Here is a 12,959-nt window from a genome sequence, read left to right as displayed (position 1 = left end):
CACTAGAATGAATCCTAGGTGTGAAATTGCTTAGTTAACATTCTTTCATCTTTGCCTAACTGCCTTCTGGAAAAGTTGTAGCCATGTACCCTCCCACCAATATCAGTGCCTGTTTCCCTTACAGTGGGCACAATTGATCTTTAAGGTTTTTGCAAATCCAATAGAGGAAAATAACCCACTTTAATTTGAAGGCATAGTTCTCTTCATATTATGGAAACCAAATAATATGAGTCTCTTCAATCAAGAAACATATGAAATCGCAAATGTGAGCCTCCCTTCCTGCGATCAGCTTGCTTCTTTTCCTTTTTTTTGGCCATGCCACTTGGCTCATGGGACTTTAGTTCCCCGACCAGGGATTGAACCCTGGCGCTCGGCAGTGAGAGCGTGGAGTCCCAACCATTGGACTGCCAGGAAATTCCCTCAGCTTTAATTGAAGAGAAACTGAAGCAATTATCTTGGACCTAACACCTTTCTCTCCAGGCGCTCTGTGATGAATCACTTCTCTTTGCTGATAAGAGAAGGAAAGTATGTAGGGTATTTATGACCCATGGAGCTACCTAATCAGTTAAAACACACACATCAAATTAAAACTTAATAGTAAGTGGCAGATTTCCTGGGTTTCTTTTCTTGCCACTCAATACTTTAGCAAGCAGACTTGCTGGAGATTGTTTTATTACTCTCTAAAACGTAAGCCTTTATGATTGTTAAAATTGTAAAACATGTTTAGACTGCTATGAGAAGTCATAAAACTTGACTGGTAGAAGAGATTAAGTGTTGATTGAATATTGAATTTACTGTTAAGCATTTTAGTTGTAACTGAACTGAAAATGAACTTACTGGGATTTTAAAAAATTATTTTCCCACCAAACTAAATCCTTTTATTCTCTAACACTAAAAATGGCCAGAATCACTTTTGGTTTTTACATCGGCTACTGCGATTGGCATGACTATTCAGAAAAAAAATGGATATAATTTATATACGATAAGATTCACCATTTTAGAGTGTATAATCCAGTGATTTTTAGTATAGTCACAAGGTTGTGCAACCATCACCGCCATCTAATTCTTACTGAATGACCTCATTTTCATATTTTGATTAAGTTAGGAGTTTATCATCTCGAAACATGAGCGTCAGAGCCAATTTTTTTTAAAATTAATTAATTAATTTATTTTTGGCTGTGTTGGGTCTTCGTTTCTGTGCGAGGGCTTTCTCTAGTTGTGGCAAGCGGGGGCCACTCCTCATCGCGGTGCGCGGGCCTCTCACCATCGCGGCCTCTCTTGCCGCGGAGCACAGACTCCAGACGCGCAGGCTCAGCAACTGTGGCCCACGGGCCTAATTGCTCCGCGGCACGTGGGATCCTCCCAGACCAGGGCTCGAACCCTGGTTTGGCAGGCAGACTCCCAACCACTGCGCCACCAGGGAAGCCCCAGAGCCAATTTTTAATGTGTACTGAAGTCCTTTTTATAATGAAATTAAGCTGATTTTTCTCATAACTACTTTATTTTAAAAGTTACCAGATAAAGAACACCCCTCCAAAGGGTATTTGGACAACTTCTGGAAAGGCAGTAGTAGGCGTTTCTAGAACAGTGTATCTTTGTGAATTTCAGCCTCTCAGATGGGCTGAGAGACCAATCATTTTTACTTTTTCCACTCTGTGAAAATAACAGCTTTTTGTACTTTTCATGGTCTCCCTTGGGAGAGGGGATTTCATGAACTCATTTCTGAGCGTTATTGATTTCTCTCCCATCTGGGAATATTTGTGTCTCTGTGACAGTGTATTAAGAAAACAAATAATATCTACTTTACAGTATAGTTGTTTTTATGTGTATCTTTTGTGTCCCCAGCTAGATTAAAAACTTCTTAGGGAAGAGAACACTGTCAGACCCTCCTACAAAGTCTCCACAGGAGCCCACACAACAAGATACAGAGCTGGCACTTGGCAAACATTGATGACCTTGACGTGCTTCTCTACAACCGCTCTGCAGCTATTTCTATGTTCTGGGGAAAGAGGATCTTTGAGTTCTGACTCTGCTTCTTCCTAGTGGTCTGACATTGGAAAAGTTACTTAAGAATCTCAGAACCTCATTTTTTGAAGTATTTATTTTGAAGAATATTACACATCTTCAAAAGCAGAGGATAGTCAAATAAACACCCATGTATCTGAAACAGGAGGGAAAGAGGCAGGGCACAACCTTTGAAAGAATGACATAGCCCGAGGACATGACATAAACTGATTAGAACCAAATGGGTCCAAGATGGCAGACAAGTCGACTGCACTAGACCTTGAGCCTCAGTACACACTCACATCAGCAAGCTAAATGACACACCCACAGGCGCCATGACAGTTCCAAGACCGACCATAAGGATCAAAAAGTGGACGGTGGCCCAGTTCCTGGAAATCCCCGCCCCTTCCCAAAATAGCTGGAATACTCCTCCCACTCATTAGCCTATGAAATTACCCACTCCTATAAAAACTGACAACCCCATACCCTGGTGCCTTTCTCACCTTCTGAGATGGCCCACAGTCTATGGAGTGTGTTTCTCTCTAAATAAATCCACTTCTTACCTATCACTTCGTCTCAGTGAATTCTTTCTGCGATGAGACATCAAGAACCTGAGCTTCATTAAGTCCTGAGACCAGGTGTGTGATCTCAGTTGGAAGACTGTGGGTTTTGGCCGGGTTCGAGTCCCGGCCACATGGTTTCAAGTCCCAATCTGAGGTGCATGGTTTCATACCCACTATCCCCTTCAATAATTTTCACCATATGGCCATTCTTTTTTCATCTATACACCCATCTCCTTCTTTTGCACTCTATTCCCAACCCACCACTGAATTATTTTAAAACAAATCCCAGACATCAAATTTCATCTGTAAATATTTCAGCATGTATCTCTAAAATATAAGGATTTTTTTCTACTGTGGCCATAATATCATTGTCACACCTAATGATGTCATCAGTAATTCCTTAATATCATCAAACTTTCAAACTTGCTTGCATTTCCCTGATTTTCTATCATCTCTTTTTCATCTCATTCGCTTTCTTGTTGTTGTTTTACAATTGGTTTGTTTGAATGAGGATCCAAACAAATTAACTCATTTATTTGGTTGGTTTTTCTCCTTTCTGTTAGTCTATAGGTTCTCCTTTCCTCTTTTTTTCTTGCCCTTTATTTATTGAAGAAGTTGGGTCATTGACCTGTAGAACTTCTGGCATTCTGGATTTTTCTTATTGCATCCACATGGTATAGTTTAACATGTTTCTTCATCCCCTGTGTAAACTGGTAGGTAGAGCTAGGGGCTTGTTTAGGTTCAAGTTCAATTTCTCTTGATGAGAGTACCTCACTGGTGATGTGTATTTCCTTCCTCGTGCATCTCATCAGGAAGAACGTCACATCTGATCATCTCTTTCCGTGGCATGAGGAGCCATTGTTGGGTTCAGGTGTTATAAGTCTTATCCATCTGAGTAAAGTTGTCCCTCAGCCTTTCACCTAGTAGTTTATCAGCCGTTGATGGTCATTGCCTGGATCCATTATTTCTTTAGGAGTTGTAAAATCATAATTTAATTCTATCCTTCTTTAGGATGTTTTAGCTGAAATTAAAAAATCCTTTTCTTTCACCAACTGTTTGGTTACCCTGAAATACAGACAATCTGTGCAAGAAAGGCAAGATATTTCCTAGTTTTCCGAATAATGAGTTGATTTCTTAGTATTCTCCAAAGGTGATCAGTGAGATTATCATTTTAGTAATCCTAAAATTTTGATGTCTTTGATGGGCTTCAGTTCTTTGCAACCATTCTTCTTTGTGTGTGTATGTGTGTGTGTGTGTGTGTATGATACATAATGAACTCATATTGATATTTGCAATTCAAAATTAGGATATAAAGTCTTTATATAACTACTTTGATTTTTGTATCTTCTTTCTCTTATACTGAAAATCTTCGTTCCTAATAATAGTAACATAATTGCTTTATCCTACAATATGTACTAGTATCAAAATAATGATATCAACATTATTACTAACAGTATAATTACTGAGAACAGATTAGGATATCTGTTTATCCCACTAGGGATGTAGAGTTAAATTACTATGTTAAAGCCATTTGAAAAAAATTTTTCACTAATTTCAGCTTTCCTTGTTTTATTTTTCTTTTGATTTTTAGGGTTAAGATTTTTTTTAGGATTAAATACCCAAAAAGGGGTGGGGGGGGGAGATAAAAAGAAGTGCTCCGTGGGTCTCTGTCAGAATTAAATGAAAACAAGGTGAGAAAGCATGCTATAACATATGATTACACTGTAAACCGTAGGATCTATGAAGATGTAAAGCATTGGCTATTGTGATTATTTTTCTGTAGCAAAGCCTACCTTCATTCCCAGTCAGAGGACACTATTGGTTAAACTGTCAAGAGCTCACCTGGCCCCCCTCTCCAGGTTGATTACTAGCCACCAGGGCCCAATTCTCTCATTTGGCCATTCAATCTCTCCATGATTTAACTTGTCCATGTTTCAGGTTTTTCCTTGTAAAATAGTGATAAATTATAATACCTACTTCACTGATTTTCTATGAAGATTAAAGGAGAATATACACTAGATTTTATTTCTTTCCTTCTTCCTTCCCCTGTTTCCGGCATTTTCCCTCCCCTGTTTCCTGCAGGGAAGCCGTGTGGGGAATTTGAACCATTTAGAAGATGGCAGCCAAGCGGACAGAGCCGGTCACCATCATTAGCCTTCGGGAGTTGAACCTGGGGACCCCAGAGCCACAGCCAAAAGGTAAGGGGATCATAGAAATCTCTGGTTCTCAAGTTACCGTTTAATTCCCCCTCTTCCCTGTATTTACTATTTTTATAATAACAAATTGGTTTTCCAACATCCTCTGGGGTGAGTGATAATCTGCAGACATTCCCTTCCCACAGAGGCTGTTGCTTTCACTTTGCCTTTCCTTGTTAGAGTCAAAGACATTCACCGTGGAAGACGCCGTGGAGACCATTGGATTTGGACGTTTCCACATTGCCCTCTTTCTGATCATGGGCAGCACGGGGGTGAGTGCTTGGAGATCCTCTGAGTCTCCAAAGCTAATTCATCGTTGGACATGTAGAGTCTTCTACTTCCCTCCAGCTTGGGGTTGTCCGCTCAGGGAGGGATGTGAGAGGGAGCAGGAACCCTGTGGGGTAGATAATCCCCAAATACTTTTCTTCCACCTTTGGCAGTTGTTTGGTTATGAGCAAATGAATATCTGTGATCTATCTTCTGGGAATTCAATACCCTTTTTTTTTTTTTTTGCTAGCTATAGAACTTTTATTTCTCCTATAGTCTCTGTTGGGTCTGACATTTAATCTTTTTTTTTTTTTAATGGAAGTATAGTTGATTTACAATGTTGTGTAAGTTTCAGGTATACAACAAAGTGATTCGGTTTTATATATATTATGTATACATATGTGTGTGTGTGTGTATATATATGAACATATATATTCTTTTTCAGATTCTTTTCCATTATAGGTTATTACAAGATATTGAATATAGTTCCCTGTGCTAATAGTGGGTCCTTGTTGTTTATCTATTTTATATATAGTATTGTGTATTTGTTAATCCCAAACTGCTGATTTATCCCTCCATACTCCTACCCAGGGTAGCACTAATTTTAGCACTAATTTTGCTCTATAGTCATTCTTTCCTGATGATGAACTCATATTGTTTTGTATTCATTGCTTTTTTTCTAGCTTTCATGAATCTTGCCTCTCCATCCCAGCTTCTTGAAATCAGGGACTATTTCAAAGATCCATTTGCAAGGGATATGCCCTAAGATCTTGATGATGATGAGTATAAAACAGCAATGCTGGGTTGACGTGGATGCTGGTGGCTAGCTAGGGTCACCTGCCAGCTAAGTGGCTCCCACACAACACCTTCATAGTGTTAAATGCAAAAACATGTATCAGCAACATCACAAGGGAATACGTGTCATAAATCTTGAGGGATACTCTCAAATTGTTCAAACCATAAATATTACATCCATGAAAGCCAAAGTTCTTCTGTACTTCTTTATCCAACTAGCAGTGCTGAATTGGTACATAATAGGTCCTCCCTACGTGGGGTAGGGGAAGGGGGAGTTTAGGACTAGAAGGATGATGGTCAGACAGATGTGGGAAGAAGTGATGACAAGCTAGCACTTTGACATGGTGTTTTCTCTCCTTCTTTAAGGTCGCTGAAGCCATGGAGATCATGTTAATAGCGGTTGTGTCTCCTGTCATCCGCTGTGAATGGCAGCTGGAGAATTGGCAGGTGGCGTTAGTGACCACGGTAAGTGACTGCTTCCTGTGCTGAGAGTAAACCAGCTGAGGACCCACGGCTTCTGCTTCCTTTCCGATCCCACTGGGCTGAGAGTCACAGGATCCATCTCCACTTGGTGTGCTGGCTTCCCAAACTCATGTGTTTGCAGGCCCAAACTAGCATTTGAGGCCTTTCTCCTGTTTCCCTTTTCCTCGAGGGATTATAACCTTGAACTGCTCATTTTCCAGACTCTAGCAAGAGCCCGGAAGAGGCAGACGCAAATCAGAGAAAGTGAGCCTGAGCCATGGGTTAGTTATGATTCAAGTTAGATCACGAAGAGCCTACTCAGGCCATAGTGACCTAACCAATCACCAACTTACTCTCAATGAATTGTGTGTGTTATGCATTACATTTTTCTCAAAGACCATCATGAATAGCTTTATGAATTGGACACTAAGTTTTGCTACGAAATGGATTTAAGGATGTTACTCATCATTCTTTCAAGAGGTATTTATTAAGCACCAATTAATTGCCAGCAGACTCTGTGTGTGTATGTGTGTGTGTGTGTGTGTGTGTGTGTGTGCATGCATTCATTTACTTGAGTATTGAAGCTGGTTTTCATGAAGGCGAGACTTAATAGAGAGAAATCCCATGAGCCAGATGCCAACTCCTCGCTGAAGGAGGGGAACGTCTGGGAGGTAGGTAGTTGGTGATGGGTAGAGGATGACAGTCAGATGGCAGAGGCCTTGAAGGAGGGTAAGGCTGCAAGAGACTAAGACCTCCCTCGCCCCCAACCCCTGGGGGGCTACAGAAGGCTGTGGGGTAAGGGGGGCCCCTACCCTCTCACTTACTGCCTTAACCAAATTTTACCTGGGAATTCTCACCTGTATTGGGTACTAGGAAAAATCCCCCCTCACCTGAGGAACTGTTCTCTGTTCTCCTCCCAGATAATGTATATTATACGCCCAGTTGTGTTTATTTCTGTGTCCTGGAGGCCAGGAAATTTGGAGCCCAATTTTATGCCTAATCATGGCAGCAAATGTACAAATCTGCCTTTATTCTTTTAGCTCTGTTTCCTTCTTTAAAATTGCACTTGTTCCGTTTTTAAGTTTTCCTAATACTTTTAGAAGGGAGAGAGGGTATAAATAAAAATAACTAAAGACCTTATTAGGGCTTGTACCAATAGTTAAGTGACTCATTGCATTTTGTTTTCTTTTACGTATAAAATATGTACAGTTTTGAAAGCATGCCTTGTCCATCCTTGTAGCTTTAGGGTCACTGCTGTGACGTTTTGTGTAGTTATCAGCGCACCACAGCTGGTTTGTAGGTCTGCACGTCTTCATTCCTGAGAATGTTGGTTGTCCAGGTGTGGTGTTTGCATCTGTCACTGTCACGAAACTATATTTTATGGTACCATTTCTATATTTACAGCTCACATCTCGTTGGTTGCTTTTATGTTGTTCCTACTGGTGCCTAAAGAGGCTCCTTGATGTCAGCAGTAATATGGCTTCCCTTGTTAGGTGGGTCACAGCTCACAAGTCTTTTCTCTAGGTAATTCAACTCACCCAAGATGTGACTGCTCCCTGTTCCAAGTTCCTTGCCTCCTCCTGTCATTTAGTCTCTGTCATCCTGGCTATGAGTCCCATCTGTCCCCTGGGCTCACTGACCACAACCTTGCTAACAGGAGGGGCTCAGACTGGTTTAGCAAAGAGGCAGCATTTTCACCATCTCCCAGGCTTCCTATCCCCCAACTTCAGCTCCACTTTCTGGACGATCTGGCCATGAAGACTTAAGGCCTTAAGGATTGTGGGTGAATTATGTCCCTCACATTTTTTGTGAATAAGAGAGTTAGTGCTGGAGAAACAAAACTGTAGAAAAGAGCAGACCCTCCAAGGTGGGGGAGGGGAGAGGAGAGAGAGAGAGAGAGAGAGAGAGATTAATTCACGTCTCTATGTGGTCCCCAGGATTAGAGTTCATAAGCTTTGGGGTTCACATAGGCTTGGAGTTAAGGTTTATTCTCTAGACAGGCTTAATAGTAAACAACTCAGCCTTAGGAAAGTCACTTTTTTACACTGAATGGAAAGAAAGCAAGAAGGAATAAAAATCTGTCACTTATGCGAGGGAACAGAGTAAAATTTGAATTTAATTTTACTTGACTCTTTACTTTTTTTGGTTGTTGTTGCTGTTAAAGATTTTTTTTTTTTTTGATGTGGACCATTTTTAAAGTCTTTATTGAATTTGTTACAATATTGCTTCTGTTTTATGTTTTGGTTTTTTGGCCACGAGGCACGTGGGATCTTAGCTCCCTGACCAGGGATCGAACACGCACCCCCTGCATTAGAAGGCGAAGTCTTAACCACTGGACCACCAGGGAAGTCCCTGTTTCCTTTACTTTTATTAATCAGCTAATTCACTTTAATACAGTGTTATTAACACAACATAGCATCTCAATAAACAAAAGTATTTTACGTCCTAAGAACTAATTTCCTCCCTGCCACAGGCAGTTTGTCTATTGTTTCCTATTATTCAAGTTGATTAAAAAGAAAAAAAAAAAAGTTAGTTCAACTTTCCCTTCTTGGAGGGAGTTTGATAATTTCAGGTTCCACAATAGAAACTGCTTATATCAGGAGACCCAAAGTTTGGAGATTCACCAACTGATAGGACTTTTCAAAAAAATTGAGTGGCTGACATAGGGTTAAGATTAAAAATATATATATTTGACAAGGAAGGCCGTCAGAAGAAGAGGAAAAGGGAGCAGAATATGTGACCCCAAAATATGCCCCTTTGGCATGTGGATTATTTTGAGCTGAAGGCAATCAAGACCCAGCCGACTCAAGAAAAACTTTTACATTTCCCTTAACTACCTAAAAGAATTTGGAGGGGCTTCCCTGGTGGCGCAGTGGTTGAGAATCTGCCTGCCAATGCAGGGGACACGGGTTCGAGCCCTGGTCTGGGAAGATCCCACATGCCACAGAGCAACTAGGCCCGTGAGCCACAACTACTGAGCCTGCGCGTCTGGAGCCTGTGCTCCACAACAGGAGAGGCCGCGATAGTGAGAGGCCCGCGCACCGTGATGAAGAGTGGCCCCCGCTTGCCGCAACTAGAGAAAGCCCTCGCACAGAAACGAAGACCCAACACAGCCAAAAATAAATAAATAAATAAATAAAGGAGTTCTTTAAAAAAAAAAACAAAAAACAATATCATGACCAAATTACTGATAATAGCAAAAACAATAACAAAACATTAAAAAAAAAAAAAAATTGGATAGGGGGCCTGGCTCAGAGAGAGAGAGTTATAGCCAGAGATGACTTTCATCTGAATGACCTATCTGTGTGGCAGGGCAAACATCTAATTACCAAACATCTGCTCTTCTTATTGTCCTGTGAATTACCATCCCCCCCTTTGAAGCCCCAGGTCCCCTCCCATTCCTCAGCTCAAGGTGGCATATAAGCCTCAACTGTCCAACTTGCCCTTGGGTCTTATATTTTTATGGGACTCCTGTACATACAAACTTAAACTTGCTTTTCTCCTGTCAATCTGTCGTAAATCAATTTAATTATTAGACCAGCCAAAGAATGTAGAAGGGTAGGAGGAAAATTTTAACCCCCAGTCAAGAGAAAGAGGCAGAAAATCTTGCCATCAACTACCATCATCTTTCAAAAAATAAAAATAAAAATAAATAATAAGGGCATGTTAATACCAACAATCAGAAAGAAAATTATTCCAGAATAAAAAGAGCCCTTCATAATGAATAAATATGGATTTATGCAAAATGTGTCCCATTGTTCTTATTTTTATCATTTTGCTGAGGACTGACTAGATTTCATTACGGTGCGGCATCTATCCCAGGCTGGGCATTGAAAATATTGGCTTTTCCTTCCTTCAACTCTATCCTAGAGAGAACAGTGCACAGAGGAAAAGTATGGCTTTTGTTGTTCAAGTATAAATATGATTTTTTTTTTTTATAGTTCCCTGTAGAAGAAATGCTTTTGAGTCTTCCTTATGAAGAGTAAGGGGGCAAAAGAAAAAGCAAAGCAGGTAGCAGAGAGAAAGAGCTTTTTCACGGAAAAAGTGTTAGAAATGCCAGCTAACACCTTTCCTTTGATTACCCTGGAAGCATTCAGTCAGGGATCTTACTAGAAAGGAGAGTTAAGTAAAGCTTGGAACTGCTGAAGGCAGAAAAATAAGTCACCTAAAGGCATACACATAAGAGTACAGCTCAGGCTGAGTTACATCGCTGGTATCCTACCCAAGTTCTTGAATTTTATCAAGGAAAAGCTATTGTGAGAACAAGTAAGGAAAAAAACTAGGTTTATATTAGTGATGAAGAATGTTTCTAAATGGATGACTGGCTTTGGTGTTTGTTGAAAGTTAAGTTTCCCTGTAATAACCTAAAGGAAGACTGCTTCTAGACGTCGCAACTTGTGTGAGGAATAAGGCAGAGCATGCATGAATAGAGTTTTTGAGTCTTCTTATTAAAATGGAAATTCAGAATTGTACATCTGAGTAGAATGAGGCCAGTGCCGTCATCTTGGATCAGAGGCAAAGCAGTTACCTGCTTCTAGGACCCCTGTTTCTACCTGGTGTCAGTGACTTCAGGTATGGGAATCATCAACCTCTGAAGCCCTGAACGTGGTAAACAGGAGTCAGGGGAGAGCTTTGTGAAAGCCTGTTCTTCAACTTCCAGTCCTCCCACGTTTCCCGTCTTCTTTTAGTTCAGGTGGGTGAATGTTTAATGTAGTAATTCACATGTTATAAAAATGCCGCTTAGAGGATGATTTCTTTTCACCCCACCTCCAGATGGTGTTTTTCGGCTACATGGTATTCAGCATCCTCTTTGGCCTCTTGGCTGACAGATATGGCCGCTGGAAGGTAGGTTGGCTTTGAAGGATGATTTGGAATTTTCTTTTGTGTATTCTTTTGTGGTGACATCACCACTGCTTTTCTTTTGTGGACATTTCTCTATCAATACCCAAGTTAGAAAGTACGGAAACGTCCTGCTCTGACACCACATGCCTGAATTCCAGGCTTGTCTTCTTGCTTTCTCATCCTTCCCCGAGATACCTGTCCCCATACCTGGTCCCCACAGTCCAGATGTACAGCTGATGGATGAGCGTAGTTAGAACACAGCAGATTGAATGTGAGAATTGCATGTATAAACATAAGCAGTTTCACATTAGTTAACTTGGGTATAACTTTGAAACTAACCCACTTGCTTGATGTCACACATGTATTGAGATTCAACATCAAGACGTAAAACTATGTCTTCTGATGATAAACCCAGGTCTCTCTTCTCTTCTTGTCTGATTTCTGGTGGTGAAGACCTCTCTAGGTGTAAATACAAAGGGAGAAGTCCCCCACAAAGCAGTAATAGGCTTGGATGTATGTTTTGAAGTGCACAAAATATCACAGATTCTTACAAATTAATATGAAACCACAAGTGTCTCAAAAAAATGTGGAGAGCCACAAAAAGGCATTTTACAAAAAGAGACATACAAATGGTTGAGAAACCTTGAAAAACGTTCAATCTCAGGAGTTATTAGAAGCAAAATTACATAGCAAGATATCATTTTTTCCCTGTTATCAAAGCCATATCAAACATCAAATCCATAAGGAATTTTTATTTTTCTTAAAGAAATCTGCAAGTGTCTAGACACCCTCACATACAATTGATGTAATTTTTCTGATCATCAATTTGGTAGCATAAGCCAAGAACCTTGAGAATATCCATTCTCCTTATCTGATAATTTGTCTTCCAGAAATCTAGACTGTTTAGGTCATCAGAGAACCACAGAGATTTATGCACAGACATTGTCTTAGCTGATTTTAATAGAAAATGTGAAACCACTTCAACATTCAACCAGAGGGGAAAGGTTTATGCATTATATTACATGGATTATAGTATGTCTTTTCACTGGAATATTTTTCAGCTATTAAGATTATGTTTTCCCTTATAATCAGTGAAAATAGGATAACACTGTGTTAATAGTATTTTCTCTGGGTTGGAGAATCAAAAGTGATTTAAATGTTTTTATATCTTTTTCTTTTTTCCATATTTTCTACTCTAAACTTGTATTGTTCTTACGATTAGAGAAAAAGCAAATCCTTACATTTTCTCCTTATACTCATTCCAGCCCAGTGCTCTGTTGTGCTCCCAACATCCCTGCAAGCAGGGAGGACAAGTTTCTGCATTCTGGTTTACAAGTTCAGGTTCCTGCCACCTGTGAGGGCGGAGGCTGTGGGGAGTTTTGAAGAATGGTCTAAACTCAGGAATGTCTGGGCTTTCAGACAATAAAATGATATGGATTGTATTGTCTGATGATTGTGAGTGATCGGGAAGCTCGCTAAAGATTAGCTCCACAGAGAAGCAAACATCTGGATGAAATTAAAAGTCACCTTCAGAAGTTAGGTTTGCTTCCTGACCTTCCATGGGGGCAGGTCCCATTAATGTCTCCTTTTGTTGCTTCAGATTTTGCTCATCTCGTTCCTGTGGGGAGCCTACTTCTCCTTGCTGACCTCATTCTCTCCCTCGTACATCTGGTTTGTCTTCCTGCGGACGATGGTGGGCTGTGGCGTGTCTGGCCATGCCCAAGGGTAAAGACATCACCTAGAGGACCCCAGAGGGAGACATGTGAACACCCAGAGACACATTCACTTAGTCTGTTAACCACATTCACTGTGGTTAACAGACTAAGAGCAT

At 40.5% G+C, this 12,959-nt stretch overlaps 1 protein-coding gene across 1 annotated transcript in view; it reads left to right on the top strand.

Annotated features, from left to right (window-relative positions):
* SVOPL (SVOP like) overlaps positions 1–12,959 on the top strand; it is a 77,513-nt gene that overhangs the window by 4,581 nt on the left and 59,973 nt on the right. Inside the window, exons 2-6 of the mRNA XM_061198792.1 lie at positions 4,650–4,765; positions 4,943–5,034; positions 6,191–6,289; positions 11,060–11,131; positions 12,729–12,853. Of these exons, the coding sequence (XP_061054775.1) occupies positions 4,684–4,765; positions 4,943–5,034; positions 6,191–6,289; positions 11,060–11,131; positions 12,729–12,853 (470 nt within the window). The 5' untranslated portion in view covers positions 4,650–4,683. The remainder of the gene's footprint in view (positions 1–4,649; positions 4,766–4,942; positions 5,035–6,190; positions 6,290–11,059; positions 11,132–12,728; positions 12,854–12,959) is intronic.

Source organism: Eubalaena glacialis, chromosome 8 (genome assembly GCF_028564815.1).
Source record: "Eubalaena glacialis isolate mEubGla1 chromosome 8, mEubGla1.1.hap2.+ XY, whole genome shotgun sequence".
Taxonomy (NCBI): Eukaryota; Metazoa; Chordata; class Mammalia; order Artiodactyla; family Balaenidae; genus Eubalaena; species Eubalaena glacialis.
This window is presented reverse-complemented; position numbering and strand designations above follow the sequence as displayed.